At 41.7% G+C, this 17,687-nt stretch overlaps 1 protein-coding gene across 1 annotated transcript; it reads left to right on the forward strand.

Moving 5' to 3' along the window:
• The first annotated feature begins 3,878 nt into the window (after positions 1-3,878).
• Positions 3,879-5,854, forward strand: LOC103695720 (AB hydrolase superfamily protein YfhM-like). Its single transcript, XM_008777153.3, has 5 exons — positions 3,879-4,240; positions 4,342-4,559; positions 4,803-4,964; positions 5,086-5,321; positions 5,395-5,854. The coding sequence occupies exons 1-5, from the start codon at positions 4,039-4,041 to the stop codon at positions 5,639-5,641; spliced, it is 1,065 nt and encodes a 354-aa protein (XP_008775375.2). The 5' UTR covers positions 3,879-4,038; the 3' UTR covers positions 5,642-5,854.
• Positions 5,855-17,687: the final 11,833 nt, after the last annotated feature.

Genomic DNA, 17,687 nt, shown 5'->3' on the forward strand with positions numbered 1-17,687 from the left:
CTTGCGTAAGTCGGGTGTCGACTTGTGCTCTATTCCTGAAAATAATCTTTCTGTCCTGATTGAGAGAGTCGGCTCGAATGAAGTAGGAGTCGACTCGAGCTCTGTGCTATGAGACTCCAAAGTGCTAGAGTCGACTCTGAACTTACATGAGTCGACTTGAAGAATTTTCTTTTGGATTTTTCTTTGAATTTGCTACTCCAACTTGAATCCTTTGAACTTGAAACTTGGGCTAATAAAGTGTAGCTTTCTTTCATTTTTTTTCTTGAGAGCTTTTGAGGTTTTCTTGTATTCTTCCAACTTGCCATATTTCTTGCAAAACAAATTATCTTTCTTCTTACAATACAAACATTAGTAATTATACTTCAAGATTTTGTGATCATCAAAATCAATCTTTAGGTCAACAGTCTTCAATACTCCTAAATGCCGAAACATGGCACTATTCTAATTCTTATGATAGGATGTATCAAAAAAATAGACTGAGAGACCCTGGGGTAGCTTCTCCCATAAAACCTAGCATGGTGTGGTTCTCTAAGGAGTAGGGTGCTTTAAATATCATGCTAATGTGAGTCCTTTCATCGAACAGGTGGTGGGTGGCGAACGATGGGTGATCGAAGCAAGAAGGTGGCTAAGGATTCCTCTAGCAGTAAGGAACAGATATCCCCAAGGCGGACTGAGGAGAACCCGTCGTGGTCAGGAGTGGTTCGGGGCTACCACCAGCAAGCTATTTGGACTAGCCATAGGATCTCTGAGGACGAGTTAGAGAGCATCCAACGCTATTTCATAAAGGTATTGGAGCTGCCGATGGAGAGAGTGGAGGCATCAAGGCTGGCGTGAGAGTCCAAGACATTGATTACTCAAAGCCTTAGCTAGAGGGTGTCAGGTGTATGGTTGCTTAGGATTTCAAGGTTAGGGGAAAACTTGACTATGATGTGGAGCCCTACCCTATGGCGGAGAAGCTCAGCATCTTTCGATTCAAGATGGAGGTGGATTGAGATGCCATGCTATCTGGCGACCCATGGCTGGTGGTAGCGCAGCTGTTGGCCATGAAACCCTGGGTGCTCGACTTTGTTTCGAGTAAGGATGTAGTCAAGACCACCATTGTGTGGATTCGGCTGGCATGCTTGCCTTTGGAATATTAGGAGGAGACGATCCAAGACATCGCAGCTATGGCCAGCCAACCCCTAGCACTCGATAGTTTCACTGACTAGTTGAGGAAGCTAGGGTTTGCCAAGGTCAATATTGAAATTAATGCCCTAGATCCGCTCAATTTGGGGATCATCATCCAAGGGTGATCTAGGGTATTCTGGCAATTTTTCATGTACGAGAAACATTCCAATGTTCTGCTACCATTGTGGAAGGATTGGCCACAAGGATGAAGATTGTCGTTTTCCCTTGCCCTCATCGGCAGTAGGAGGTGGTGATCCGACTGGAGTTTCTCCAGCCCCAATGGCAGTGGACACTGGCAAGGAGACCCCCTTAGCAGTGGAGGAGGAACAACCAGATGTGGAAAGGCGCCTGGTCTTTGGACCCTAATTGGCCATGGCAAAAATTCGGCCACCTAGGGTTTCAAAGGGAGGGGTGCAGCTGAGGAAGGAAGCTGATTAACTTCAAAGTCTACATCTGGCCTAGGTTCATCTCAATCCAAGTCAAGTTGCCCTTGGAATCGACCGAGTTCATTAGGGTTTCCACCGGATTTTGAAAGATGGTAGAAGCCATCCATGGTTGTGTGGCAAAGATCGTCGGAGAAAGTCCATCACGGCGATGAGGCACTGTAGTTGGGCGGTGAGCCGAGTCAACCCGATTCTGAAATGGTGTTGTGTTTTAAGTCGCAAGAGAAAGTGGGCTCGAGCTTGGGCCAATTCAAGCGGGCCAGAAGCCTAGCTTCTCCTCGAGTGAACATCCATGCGGAGGGGGCTGATCCTACCCTCGGCCCACGTGATAGCCCGAATGGCGGCACTGAGTTTGGTGGAAGGAAGCAACGATCTACACCATCCCCGACCATCTTCCCTGACCTCGAAGGTTGATGCTAGGAACCATGAGTTGCCTGGGACCCTCGGTGGCACGTTGGAGGCCACCTGGTTGGCAGGAGGAGGCTTCGACCCTAGCTCGTGTGATGGGGGCTATTTGGTGGCAGCAAAGAGCTTGATCACGGCACCCGGCCCGGCAAGGGAGGATGACTGCTACTCAACGGTGGCCGCCGACAAGGGCAACGTGTGTGGGCTGGTGGAGTTGACAAAGCCAGGTGGGGCTATTAAGGAGGACAAGACATGGGTGATGAGTCGCATTGCAGAGGGTAACGAGCATATGGATGATTAGGAGCATCAAGCTAAGGATCCAGACACTAATGTTAGTTGTGCTAGACCACCTGCTTTCTCTGCCATGCTGTGATGAAGTTTTTGCTCTGGAATTGTAGGGAAACTGGCAAGCCATATTTTGTTGTCCCCTTTAGATGGCTTGTGCAGCTTTACAACCCGAATGTGTTGTTTTATTTGAGACGTGCCTGTCTAGTAAGGGTCTACAGCGGGCTAGGCGGTGATTTCTTTCTTGAGGTTTTTATGTGGTGGAATCCAAAGGTTTATCTAGAGGCATTATAGTGGTGTGGAGGTTGGGTTTTGCCACGTTTGATGTGTTTCACAACTGTAGTCAATATGTTATTATGATGATTTCTGAATACAACAAGGACCCTTGGATTATGTCTACAGTGTATGCCAGCGCAGACTACAGGAAAAATTGAATCTTGTGGACTGAGATGGCCAATCGAATACAACAAAGGGCTTCTACTATTGTCGTGGGGAATTTTAATTGTATTGATGGGCATCAGAAGAAGATGGGGGTAAGGCCTTCTCTGGTAAGCTTAAAGCCAGGGAGTTCCAAGACTTTATCTTTGTCGATGGCCTCATCGACCTCGGTTTCACTGGACTCAAATTCACATGGTGCAATAATCGCATGGCCAGAACGAGAGTCTGGAAGAGGATTGACTAGACCTTTGCCACAGCTGGCTAGATCCGATTCATTCTGGATTGACAGGTGCGCCACTTGGCTCATCTTGCTTCTAATCATTGTCCGATCCTAGTTAACACTGATCTCTCCATTTTGTATTATTGTCCCTTCAATTTTGAAAAAATTTAGCTTTCTTATCTGCAATCCTAGGCCATTGTGCAAGGTGCTTGGAGAATGGCAGTGCAGGGAGATACTATATACCGAGTCTCTTAACCAAGCGCCGACTTCGGAGGTGGAATAGAGAGAAGGTGGAAAATATCTTCAGGAGAGTAGAAGAGATGAAGGATTCTATTGCCCATTTACAAGCCATAGAGGATCAGTGTGCGGGGTTCCCCATTGAGGAGATGGCAGAGCTCAAAGGAAAGTTGACAGTGCATCACTCTCTGTCGTGCCAACAGGAGATTTTCTGGAGGCAGAAGTTTAGAGTGTAATGGATCAAAGAAGAAGACAGAAATACTAGATTCTTCCACCAATCGACAATCATCAGAAGACGAAATTATGATCCAAAGTCTAAGGGATAGCTACAGCCAGATGATCGATGACACCGACGCCATCGGTCGAGAGCTCTTGCAGTTTTTGAGATCTAGGTGGACAACTCAGCCAGGGAGCAGTGGGGTCGCCTCCGAACCCATGCCCACAGAGAGGATTTTGGACTCCGAGAGTGCTATTTTCATTAGTCCGATAGAGGTGAAGAAAGTTCGAGAGGCTATTTGGTCCCTAGTGGAGGACAAAGCCTCAAGTCCTGGCTTATCCTCTCTTTTTTTCAGGGGGTATTGGACTATTATTCGTCAGGAGGTGATCGTGATGGTCTATTAATTCTTTAGCATGGCCTCTATTATTCGTTCTTTAGTACGATCTTTATGCTCTAGGATTGAAAGAGGATCTTCATCATGTATATTCCAAAAAAAATAGGTTGTCACTAAATTTAACTATTATAGATCCATCATTTTGTGCATCAATCTTTACCAGGTGTTAGCGAAAGATTGGTGTATAGACTGAGGAGGGTCCAGGTTCAAGGTACCTGTGGCGGCATCGACAATGATGGGAAGTATGAGGTTCCACGGGTTGGTCAGGTTTTTCGGTCTTGAAGCTCCTCCTCCAGATTTCATCAGCATCTTGTCCTCTCGAGTCTTTCTCCTCTCCTCCAACCACCGGAAATTCCAGCAGGAAATGGAGAAGATAGAGCATTCTTATCTGAACATCAGAGGCCTCCGCATCCACATAGCCCACATAGGCAAAGGTCAGTCCTCTGTTCACAGATTTTCCTGCTGTTTTCTCATCAATCTTTCACCGGCCAGCTCTTTCTATCCTCGATTCTCTCTGTGTTTTCGGTCGATGCAGAGGAACTGGGGACTGTGGTGTTCCTCCATGGGTTCCCAGAGATATGGTACTCCTGGAGGCATCAAATGATTGCCGTTGCCGAAGCCGGATTCCGAGCTATTGCCCCCGACCTTCGTGGCTATGGCCTCTCCGACCAGCCCCCAGAGCCAGAGAGCACCACCTGGGAGGACCTCGTCGCCGATCTCCTTGGCATCCTCGACTCCCTCTCCATTCCCAAGGTGACAAGACATTCTTCCATTGCTGGCTGATGTTGTTTCTTCGCAGTTCTAGTACTCACCCGATTCACCTCTCCTCATGAGCCCTAGAATGCTATATCCCTCAATTGCCTTCTTTCTTCGTTCTGGCTGCTTCAATTCTCTGCAAATTTTTTTCCACCAAATATTATTTGTATCGAAAATTCTTGAATTGGTGCTGCATGACATTGACTTTCAATATTGATGATAACTTCGAGGGTTGAAAAGGCTTTCATGGTTGGGAAGGATTTTGGAGCAAAACCAGCTTACGAATTCGCCGTCTATCACCCAGATCGGGTGTCGGGTGTGATTACCTTGGGAGTTCCGTTTGCGCCCATAGGCTTTTCCTTCGATGCCATCCCCAAGGGTTTCTACATAACGAGGTGGCGGGTAATGTCATATTATTCAGAAGATCGAGCCCGTTCTGGTCGACCTATGCTTCATCAACGCATTAGAATTTTAAATTCTCTTGTTCTGCTCTCTCTCTCTCTCTCTCTCTGTTCTACTTCAGGAGCCAGGCCGACCGGAGGCAGATTTCGGTCGATTTGATGCCAAGAGAGTCGTCCGCACCATCTACATTCTCTTCTCTCGAAGCGAGCTTCCAATAGCCGAGGAGACTCAGGAGATCATGGACTTGGCAGACTTATCGACTCCTTTGCCTTCTTGGTTCGCCGAGGAAGACCTCGCAGCCTATGCTGCTCTCTACGAGAAATCTGGGTTCCGCTTTCCACTCCATATGCCTTACAGGTGAGCTGGCATGGTCTGAAATAATCCTTCGTCGGCGATCAGAATTAACTTGAGCCAGTTGTGATTTCAATAGGACACTGCATTTGGGGATTAACAATGCTGATCCGAAAGTCCACGTCCCTGCGCTGCTGGTCTTTGGAGAGAAAGACTACGTTCTCAAGTTCCCGGGAATGGAGGACTACATCAGGAGTGGAACGGTGAAGCGCTTTGTCCCTGATCTGGAGATCATATTCATGCCTGAAGGAAGTCATTTTGTTCAGGAGCAGTTCCCGGACCAGGTGAACGAGCTTATCATCAAGTTCCTCAAGAACCACATCTGAGCTAGACTGGAGGTATGGAATGGAGTACTTTGTGATGTTAAAGCAGGAGGGCATCTCTTTCTCTGCAAAGATTTGTTTCTTGCAAGTAGTCTATGCAATTAATAAACACTTGAAATAAGCTGTGCTACTTTGTGAAATTTATGATGAATAGATACTTTCGATGATGACCCTAAATAATCTAAGCCACAGACTTACAGTTGCTTAAAACCATAATTCTGAGTCCATTTTCGGTTCAGTGGCATAGAATCATGTCACGTCTTCTTTAGCTATCCTTTTTTGAAATTGAACAGATTTGTGGGTGACTCCACCGGAAGTAGAACCAGTGGAGCTGTACTTCATGGTGCTTTAGCAAGTTCTTGATCGCAAAACACATCTTTCTTTTTTGGATCCATGACAAAGTTCTTGATAACAATTCTCTATATGAGGTATACATAGGACCAGCAAATTGGCTACTTTTGCCGCATCTCAGCACAATTGAGTTTCTTCTGTCTTCATTGCTGGTAAGTTACTTGGACGAGGAAAGGAAGGCCCTGACAAAGTGAATGACTCAATTTGTTGGTACTCAGGAAAGAGGAGAGAGAGGCCTCAGATCACATCTCTCCGTCCTTCTTTCGTTTTGATCTTTTTTTGATGTAAGACCTCGGATCGCATTTCAAGAGAAAAAATTTGAAATTTGGCCTTTCGCAGTATTGCGGTAAAAAATATGGTATCTTTTCTTTGAAGGAACAGTGAAAATATGGCATCACATTAGGCAGAATTGCAAGCTTGATATTTCCATAGAAGGCCATTGGCATGTCCGCTTTCGCTGTCACATATTAATCCTTTCTCAACAAAGATGAAGGCAAAAACGTTCACGAAGGCTTTCGTCAAGAATTGTTTATGGTCGGTTGGTGTCGGATGCGCATCTGGAGATAGACATGCACATTAGCAAGCCACAAACAGACCAGGACAAATACAAAAACCCAGTGATTCAAAAGGCCATGCCACCCAGTTCTGACGTTTGGACTCCTTTGTTTTTGGATGATTAAAACTAGGCTTGCTCACTTGCGGATATTCTTGTCAACCATGGGCCGACCCAAATGTCAGTATTCTTGTTGATGCTAAGTAGTCTTTCCATAAGATTCCTGCTTCCCAAAATGCCAAGATCTGTCACGAGATTTAGTAGACTTGCCGAAATTCTGTCCTCCACGTGTATCAAAATATCTGCTCCTCTTCTTTTGTTTTTCCTTACGGATAATTTCCATATTCTTGGCCCTATATATCATATTATCATAGTTTGCTGAGTGCATTATGGCGAAAACCTAACGTAAGTGAGACTTCAACCTTTCTTCGAATCTCCTCATCCTAAACTCTGCATGCATAATGAGGGTGGGAGCAAACTAAGGTAGCCTGTCAAATTCTGCCTCATACTTATCCACCATCATAGCTCCTTGAGACAGATTGAGAAATTTCCTCTCTAACTCCCTCAAGCAATTAGAAGAGAAATATTTGGAGTAGAAGGCAGTGCGAAACCTCTGCCAGGTAACTGGTTTATGCTCGTGAACCAATGTGCGCTCCACAGACTTCCACCAATGATGGGCTCTGTCTTGAAGCATGCAAATGGCAAATCTGACCTTTTTTTCATTAGTGCACTCCATTATCCTAAAGGCTTTCTCCATCTCATCAATCCAAACTTCGGCTTCTTGAAGATTAGCGGTACCTTTAAAGGCCGAAGGAGCCATTTTCATAAATTCTGCTATACTCTTTCTTTGCTTAGAAGAATCAACATCCTGCTGGACTGAATGCTAAGGTTATTGCCTATGCTGTCAAACTAACCCAACCTCTTCAATCAGTTCAAGCACCCGAGTTTGATTTCCAGCGACATTTCCTGGAGTTATTGTTGACTAACCAAAAATTGGCTTATCACAATTGATTGACTAGCCCCTCCTTGGTGATTTCGGAGGCCACATTCTGGTGCCCCGACTTTAAGATGTCTCGGCCGCTTGGTTAGTAGGGACTCCACCCTAAGAGCCCCCAACTACCTTTTTCTGACTACAAACACGTCGAGGCGGCATTCTGATTCAGTGAAACAAAACTATCACAAATATCATTCAAACAAAATAACATAAAGTTATTAACAAAAGCAATTAACATTGTCCTCTTGTCTAGTTCCTATCCATCTTTCAATCTTTCCGACGAATTCTAAGGATTCTAAAACCTAGGCTCTGATACTACTAAATATGCCATGCCTCGAACCCGGAGCGTGATAGATACCGCATGCATGTACAGCGGACCGTACAAGCATGCAATACTATAGATCATATCAAAGCAAATTCTAAAAATTTATTTAATCAATAATTTATTCAAATCATTCTAACAATAGTTTCAATATAACATGTGCTAACTAATAATATAAATCAAATTAAATACTCTAACTAATCTGACTAAAAATACCATCATCTGAAGGATCTTCAAAAAATCTAACGTACTCTCTAGTCCTATGCGATCATGCATCTGAATATGAAAAAAAATAGAAAAATATGATAGTGAGCTACACTAGCCCAATAAGCTACATAATACTTTAATATAGGGTCAAAGCATAACCAATAATTAATTAAAGCACAAAATATTGACTAAGAAATAAATCATCAATAAATGTATTTTTTAAAAATTTATTATTATTTTTATAAAAACTAATACTAGAATTCCAAAATGAATAGGCTATGGCCACGTAACCTAGTGGCATGGGTTACACAAAGTACCAAAAACTAGTGTGATTAACCACAGGTGGCAACATTGTCCAAATACCACTATTTTAATTGCCGATGGTGCAATATTGAAATCAGTTTCTTATAGCTTACAAGTTGACAGGGCCAACGAATAATCCTCATTGGCGGTGCCAGAACAAATTATAGCCATGCTGAGAATGTATACATATAAAATAAATTTTTCATAATTTGCCCGTTCATATTTTTTATATTTCATAACATATAACATAATTTTAAAATAATGATTAGCATGCCTGGCCTATTTAACTGAGTACAAAATATATATCAAAATTTAATCCATGGATAATTATTTTACCAAATAGTTTGAAAAATATTCTTTAAAATATTAGGTTACTTATCTCTTTTCGCTTTAAATTCCACCTTAGACAAATGGTTCAGGTACACCTATCTAATATTTTTTAAAATATTATTAATTTTTACATCATTCCAGAGGTCAAACTTAAACACTATAAGAGAACGACCTCAAAATGATCATGACCCACAATGGATGAACAAGGCCCTAAATGAATACCACCCACAATGGATGAGCAGGCCTAAGGTGAATACGGTCCATAATGGATGAATGGGCCCAAGATGAATACGGGCCACAATGGATAAACAAGGCCCAAAATGAATGGATTCAGCCTACAATAAACAGGGCCCAAGACGAATACGGCCCATAATGGATGAACATGCCCAAGGTGAATACGACCCACAATGGATGAATAGGCTCAAAGTGAATAGGGCCCATAATGGATGAACATGGCTCAAAATGAATAAATTCGGCCCACAATGGACATAACCCAGCAGGGTGAACAGGGCCGAAAATTAGCCCATAATGGACACAACCCAATAAGGTGAATATGGCCCGAACTCAGCCTGCAATGGACACAGCCCAAACAGGGTGACCATGGCCCAAACTCGGCCCACGATGGACACGACCCAACAGGGAACGTTATCCATCTCGTTGAACAAAGAATTAGGGAGGAAGGGAAAAAGAAAGAATAGAGGGAGGAGAGGTTGGAAGGGGTGGCTGGGCCTGAGTGGCCAGAGGTCGTCGTCCGATCGACGGCTAGCCGACAACAGTGATGGCCGGCGGCCGTTGCAGTGGGCGACAAGAAGGAAGAAACTGAGAACAATCTCAGTTTTGCCTGAAATAGGGGAAGGGAACACACTTAGTTTGGCTGAGAATGGAAGAACAGGAGAAAGAAAAACTCACCGGTGAGTCGGAGGTGGTGGATCTCAGCCGACGGGTTCGGTTCGGTGGCCTAGCAGTGATGGTGGTAGCATTTCCGATGAAGAGAGGAGATCTCAGAGCACAGAGAGAAAAACGAAGAGGGAGAAGGGAGGAGAAGACTCGGCGAAGCTCGGTTGTGGCGTTACGTCAGCTGCCGGAGGGAGGGAAGGAGAAGGTTGTGGATTAATCTAAGGGTCAAGGGGGTTTTATAGAGAGGGCTTCCAAATGGATAAGCCCAAGGGTGGTTGCACCGCCCGCGAGGATTGCGGGCGAATAGGCACTACGGAATGGCCGACGACCATTCTAACTCCCTATAGAGTCGGAGAGTTTAATTGCCTACGGAGTTGGCCACGACTGTTAGAAAAATATAAAATATATAAAATAAATCTACCTCATCCTATTAGCTTAAGCTTTTGGGACAAGTGGTGATTTCAACTTGGTATCAGAGCAAAGGTACTGAGTGCGAACCCTGTATCCACACTCTTTAACTCTATTATTAAAAAAAAAATTCACGTGTTGGGCTCGCCCATTAAAAAATGTCCGGCCCACATCTGAGGGGGAGTGTTAGAAAAATATAAAATATATAAAATAAATCTACCTCATCCTATCAGCTTAAGCTTTTGAGACAAGTAGTAATTTTAACTACAACTCCATAGCCTCATTGCTCCAAGAAAGATGAAGCATAGGATCGTAATCACGATCGTGATCCTCTATTCTAGTTTCTTCTCAGATCATAAGCTAAAGTCGGTTAGGCCTGCAGAATTCAGCCTAACATGGCCTATTCAAGGCCTGTCTTCATAGATACTATTTCAGATACGGTAGAATGGGTGAAAAACTTGGCAATAAGCAAAGTTTATTGATGGCACTTCCAATACAACACTTATTAAACAAGATATGTGGGACGTGCATGCTGAGTGGAAGAGTAACCAAAGCAAAAGTTCTTCCTTTCTCTGTGACATTGCTCATCCACTGCAGAGTCTGCAATCATGGAATGGACTAAGGTGATCCATGTTAGAAATTGTAAGCTAGGCATATGTTTTGTCTCTTTGACTTATGGCTTTTGTTTTTTTGGTTTCCAAGGTTAGTTAATGTTGTCTCTTTGGTTTTTGTGGTTCATGAATTTTCTGATTCATGAACTTCATTGGTTGGGAAGAATTTATGTTTTGTCTCTTTGGTTTCTGTGGTTCATGGATTTTCTGTTTCAAGAACTTCGTTTCTTGGGAAGAATTTATTATTACTTTGAATATGTTCTAGGAAATTGGTTCTTGTCTCTTAGAAAGTTGTCATTAATAAGTGTAAATTCGTATGAAAATTTGCCTATATTTATTATTACTTTGAATATGTTCTAGAAACTTGGTTCTTGTCTCTTAGAAAGTTGTGTCATTAATAAGTTTAAATTCGTGTGAAAATTTCCCTATAAATTTTCTAGCTTTGTAACTTTAGAAAATACACTTGAATCAATAAAATTTGAGTCCATTTTCAAGTAGTAACATCCTAGCCTCATTTCTCCATTGTTCTTCATCAAGAATACACCTTTCTTGAAAAGTTTTTGTGTTGTTTATCTTCTACAAAGTGGTATCAGAGCCATAGCTCGATCTACACAGGGTTCTTACAAGGGAGAAATGGTTTCTAACAACACAACTTCCTTTGCTCAACGGGAAGAATTATCATCAATGGAGCATTAAGATGAAGGTTCTATATGGATCTCAAGATTTATGGGATCCTGTGGAGACCGATTTTGTAGAACCGAAAAATGTTGCAACACTCACAAATCAACAACTCGGTGAGTTGAAAGAATATTGGTGTTGCCCAAGGTGACAAGCCAAGAGGGGGGGTGAATTGGTTTCTTTTAATTTTAACTATCTTACTTGTGTTAAATGATGAGTTAGTGAACTTAAACAAATCACAATGCAAACAACAAGAAGTATAGTGGTTCGGTGCTCTCCTTAGCACCTACGTCCACTCCCCAAGCGACCCCTTGGGAATTCACTATAATCCCGCGGATTACAGTTGGATTATTTTCCGGGCTTACAATCCAAAAACCTTTACACTTTGGTTTTCCGGGTTCACCAAAAACCTATGTTGGTTTTACGGGCTCACCAACGAACCTATGTTGGTTTTACGGGCTCACCAACGAACCTTTACAATTGGTTTTCCGGGTTCACCAATCAACCTATTCCGTTGGTTTTGCGGGCTAACCAACCAACCTTTACAAGTAGTTTAATAAACAAAGGAAGAAGATTTAAACTCCTAGATGAGCAAATATAACAATATAATCTACAAAGAAGAGTTTAGAGAATAGTTATCGCTTGATATGACTTCTCTCTTCTTTGTCAAGGATGCTTCACTCTTTACGGGTGGATGGAGCTCTTAATGACTCTTTGAATCTGCTCACCCACTTTCTTTTGACTCTTGAATGAAGCACTTGGATGAAGAAGATTAGGGCACTTTGTCTTTCTTGTGTACTCTTTGATATTCTTGCAAAATGATGTTCTCTCTTATGAATAGTGCCACTTTAAATAGTTTTCTTCATCCATTGGACAAGCCCCAATGGTTAGAATTCAAAAACTAGCCGTTACTCACTGTTGGAAGAACAAAAAGTACTTCTGCAGAACTAGCCGTTATGCTTCTGCCCGTGTTTGGGTCGGCTCAACCTGTCCTTGGGTCGACCCAACTTTCACTTGGGTCGACTCAAACTTTCCTTGTGTCGACCCTCTCAGAACCACAGAAACTTGCAATTCAGCCTTCCTTCACTTGGGTCGACCCAACATTTCTTTGGGTCGACTCAAGGTTCAGTTGGGTCGACTCAACTTCTTCTTGGGTCGACCCTCTCAGGGTTTCCAGAGAACCTTTTCTGTCATCTGTTCTGTCTTGCCTTTGGGTCAACCCACTCAGGGTTTGGGTCGACTCAAGCTTGGGTCGACTCAACTTTATCTTGGGTCGACCCTCTCAGTATTTTCAGAGAACCATTTTTTGAGTTGTTGAGAAGCTTGATGTTTGGGTCGACTCATGCTTTCCTTGGGTCGACCCAACTTACTGTTCATCTGTGCCATTTTTGCAGAAGTGTGCCAAATGCTTTCTTGATGTGCCGGGGTCGACTCAATCCACACTTTGCTGCAACTCAAGGTTAGATTCATCCAAGTAAACAATGAAATGCATCTTTAACTTATTATACAAATATACTGAGAGTAACAGACTTATAAATGAAGTATCGAATTAACTTATAACATACTCTCGATTATTGCTTGTTAATCATCAAAATAACACTATCATCCTCAATCTCTCCCTTTTTGATGATTACAAAATATAGAGTATGAGCCTATTGATACTTGTCTTAAAATCAGTTTTAAAAGGGCTCAAGTTGCTGAATTTCAGCTTTTCAAATATGAGAGTGAAGTCTCCCCCTATATCATTCAAATATTTCCAATTTAACTTTTTGAATTGCTCCCCCTTTCATTTATATTTAATTAAAGATGAAACTCCAAAAATTTGAGATAAAGCATGAGTTTCAGGTTATGTATCGAGGTGTGAAAGGTGCGTGCCAAATTCTGAAATTCTATGTACCAAATTCTGAAATTTAATAGAAATTTTAGATTTGATTGTTCTCATTGTTACAAATTGCTCCCCCTAAAATGTATATGCTTTCCCATTATAATTTTCAATTTGTTTTATAAGTTATTTCTCTTTTCTTACACAACTTATTTCTCTTTCTTTACTTCTCCCCCTTTTTGTTATCATCAAATAGGTGCATGGGAATAGACACAATAAATAACAAACATTCAAACTTCATTGATCAAAATAGGAACATTTTAGTAAAATCATGCCAAAAACAAAAGCAAATACAATGTTCCTCAATCAAAGTTCAAAGTACATGATAAACACAAAATACATATGAGAACTAGATACCTATCCTAGGCTCTAAACAGAAATACTAATATCAGCCTAGGAAGTATCTAATGGCTGGGATCTAGTCCTCATCCTCCTAGTGTACGTGGCGAGGAGAGGTCGAGCCTGATGAGACTGAGTCTGACGTGGAGCACGATGAGCTGGATGACTTTGTGCCGAAATCTCTGACTCAGCAGCCTGTGGCACAGATGGTCCATGAGTCTCTCTCTCTCTCCGTAGAGCTCCCATCTGCTCCCTTAGATCACTGATATCAGCAGACATGATGTCTAATCTGCTCATCAGCCCATCAGTGATAGTCCTCGCCTGAGCTGACAAAAGCTCTGTCATCCTACTCCAGAACTCATCTGTATCTCCCGTAGGAACAGATGACGATGGTCCAGCCTCTGAAGGTGCAGTAGGATGATCCATATGCTCCTCATCCTCAGGGATAGGGTCTCCAATATCTGGTGCATCACCCTCTGGTGCATCACCCTGAATCCCTGCTCCAGTATGAACCCACTGCCCGTTCACTTTCTCATAGCCCATAAGTATAAGTGATCGTGCAGTATATGTATCAGTATGAAGTAGCTGCCTGGAGATCTCCCTCTCGACAGATATGTCGTGCTGTCAGAAGATCAAGGTGAGTATCATACCATAAGGCAGAGATACTCTGGAGTTGCAGATCACCTTCCTCATCTGCCTCAGGATCATGGCCGGGAGATTCAGGGGAATACCCTAAATAATATGCTCCATCACTACTAGATCTCGCTCTGTGATGAGATCGAATCTCCCGCTCTTCGGAAATAAAATCCTATTTATGATACTGAGCAATAACCTCATTTCAGCAGAAAGAGAGCTAGCTATTACCTTCTCGGAAAAGTCGAAGTTTTCATTTTCCATTATCAACTGTAGGGCTCTCATCTTATTTTCAGGCTTTTCTGGAGTGGCTCCTTCACATGGAAGATGAAGTAGCTCACTCAAACTCTCCTCAGAAACTCGAACCCTAACTCCTCGAACTTCCGAAATAAGCCCTCCCATTCCAGTTTTGAGGAAGGCATAGAACTCCCGAACTAATCCGGGGTAGATCATCACATCTAGGGAGCAAAGATACTCCCAACCTTGCCTTTGGATCCATTCCCTCAAACGGAACCCTTCTTGATCAAAGAACTCGGAATGGATCCTTCTCCCCGTTGTAACTGGTCTCCCCGCAAATCTTGCAAGTATTACTGAGGGGGAAGGAGGAGGAGGTGGCTCTGCACGTGCCTCACGTTGTGGAGACACTGTAGATGGCTCCGTAGCATGTCTTTCCTCACGTTGGATCCGTGAGACTCTTCCGGATCTCTTGGCTACGGCTCTGTTGGGTCCCATTTCTCCAAGATCTTAAAGTAATCTACTGTTTGGAGATGATTGGAGGAGTTTGGAGAGTGAGGAATAGGGTTTTCAGAAGAGGACAAGGGCAAACAGTGCCCTAAAAGAGCTCTCGGGTCCCCCTTTTAATAGTGGGGTCCCGACGTTGGGTCGACTCAAGAATTTTCTTGGGTCGACTCAACGTTGGGTCGACCCTATTCTGGGTTGGGTCAACCCAAGTTCAGAATTTTTTTTTTATTCCTTTTTGCTTCTAAAAATTTTCTTGCTTCCAATCCTTATAAATTCTTTCTGGGACAATGATACATGAGTAGGAAATCTATAGATGACAAGTTTGACTCATGTTTCATGGATTTTTAGAAATGGGAGGAATGTATCATGAGACAGCTTGCTCCCTTTTATATCTCTTCAATAAAAAGGATCACATATGCCTAATTCCCTCCTTAGCGTGCAGAATCTATCTTCACTCAAGGGTTTTGTAAATATGTCGGCTAATTGTTTTTCAGTGCATATATGCTCAATACATATGTTTCCATTTTGCACATGATCCCTAATAAAATGATATCGTATTTCTATGTGTTTGGCTTTAGAATGATGAACCGGATTTTTAGTAAGATTGATGGCACTAGCATTATCACACTTAATAGGAATATTATCTAGCTTAACTCCATAGTCCTCTAGTTGTTGCTTAAGCCATAGTACTTGAGCACAACAACTACCAGCAGCTATATATTCAGCTTCAGCTGTTGACAGTGCCACTGAATTCTGCTTTTTGCTAAACCATGATACTAAGTTGTTTCCTAAGAATTGACATGTACCACTAGTGCTCTTCCTATCTAATTTGCATCCAGCAAAATCAGCATCTGAGTATGCAAGCAAATCTAGACAGGAGTCTCTTGAGTACCATAATCCTATATTCGTAGTTCCTCTTAAATATCTAAGGATTCTTTTAACAGCACTTAAATGTGACTCCTTAGGATCTGATTGGTATCTAGCACATATTCCTACACTAAATACGATGTCTGGTCTACTAGCAGTAAGGTAGAGCAAGGATCCAATTAGTCCTCTATAAAGCTTAATATCAATACTCTTCCCTTTTTCATCTTTGTCTAGCTTACTAGTAGGATTCATTGGAGTACCTACTCCCTTATGATTTTCATTCCCAAACTTCTTTAGTATTTTCTTTGTATACTTAGTTTGATGAATGAAAATGCCTTCTTTAGTTTGTTTGATTTGTAATCCTAGAAAGAAATTTAGTTCTCCCATCAAACTCATTTCGAATTCTCCATGCATTAAATCAGCAAATTTTTTGCAAAGAGTATCATTTGTGGCACCAAAGATTATGTCATCTACATATATTTGTACGACTAATAGATTTTTGTCCTTTCTTTTGAGAAATAGTGTTTTATCTACATTTCCTCTACTAAAGTCATTATTAAGCAGAAATTTGCTTAATCGATCATACCAAGCCCTAGGTGCTTGCTTTAATCCATATAATGCCTTATGTAGTCTAAACACATGATTTGGCAATTCATGATTCTCAAAACTAGGAGGTTGCTCTACATATACTTCTTCCTCAATAAAACCATTTAAGAATGCACTTTTTACATCCATTTGATACAATTTGAAATCCATGAAACATGCAAATGCTAGAAGTAGTCTAATGGCCTTTAATCTAGGTACAGGAGCAAATGTTTCATCAAAATCTATTCCTTCTTCTTGATTGTATTCCTTAGCTACAAGTCTAGCTTTATTTCTTATAACTAACCCATTTTCATCTAATTTATTTCTAAAGATCCATTTTGTTCCAATTACTGAATTATGCATTGGTCTTTCAGTTAATGTCCATACATTACTTCTTTTGAATTGATTTAATTCTTCTTGCATGGCATTTATCCAATTAGTATCTTTTTCAGCTTCTTCATAAGTCTTAGGTTCTAATTGTGAAACAAAAGCAAGATAATCATTTAAATTTCTAAGAGATGATCGAGTTCTTACCCCTTGAGATGGATCACCAATGATTAAGTCTTTAGGGTGTCCATATGCATACCTCCATTCCTTTGGCAAGTTTTGAGATTGTGGTGGCACGCAATCATCTCCCTTATCTTGAATTGGCACGTCATCAATATTCAACTTTTCAAAGTCGATAATTCCTGTATCATCATCAAGAATATTTTCTTTCCTAGCAGACTCACTATCAGACTCATCAAATATGATATTAACTGACTCTTCCACTACAAGAGTTCTTTTATTAAATACTCTGCATGCCCTGCTAGATGTGGAGTATCCTAAGAAGATACCTTCATCTGACTTGGCATCAAATTTACTTAGATCCTCCTTGCCATTGTTTAAGATGAAACATCTACATCCAAATACTCTAAGATATTTAGCAGTTGGTTTCTTATTCTTCCAAAGTTCATAAGGAGTTTTCTTGGTTATTGGTCGTATTAAAACCCGATTTAGAATATGGCAAGCAGTGTTTATAGCTTCAGCCCAAAAGTACTTTGGAAGATTTGACTCACACAACATCGTGCGTGCCATTTCTGCCAATGTCCTGTTTTTTCTTTCAACAGCCCCATTTTGTTGAGGCGTTTTAGGTGCTGAGAATTGATGTGAAATACTATTTTTATTTCAAAATTCTTCAAAGTGTTGATTTTCAAATTCAGTACCATGATCACTTCGAATTGCTACTAAGGTGAGCTTCTTTTCATTTATGATATTACTATATAGTTTCAAGAATTCTGAAAATGCTTCATTCTTATGTGCCAAAAATGAAACCCATGTATATCTTGAGAAATCATCTACAATTACT

This window comes from Phoenix dactylifera, chromosome 5, assembly GCF_009389715.1.
Source record: "Phoenix dactylifera cultivar Barhee BC4 chromosome 5, palm_55x_up_171113_PBpolish2nd_filt_p, whole genome shotgun sequence".
NCBI lineage: Eukaryota > Viridiplantae > Streptophyta > Magnoliopsida > Arecales > Arecaceae > Phoenix > Phoenix dactylifera.

Coding starts and splice junctions, on each gene's coding strand:
- LOC103695720 (XM_008777153.3), top strand. CDS start 4,039: ATGATGGGAAGTATGAGGTTCCACGGGTTGGTCAGGTTTTTCGGTCTT. Junction 4,241..4,341: donor CATAGCCCACATAGGCAAAG/GTCAGTCCTCTG, acceptor CGGTCGATGCAG/AGGAACTGGGGACTGTGGTG. Junction 5,322..5,394: donor CCACTCCATATGCCTTACAG/GTGAGCTGGCAT, acceptor TGATTTCAATAG/GACACTGCATTTGGGGATTA.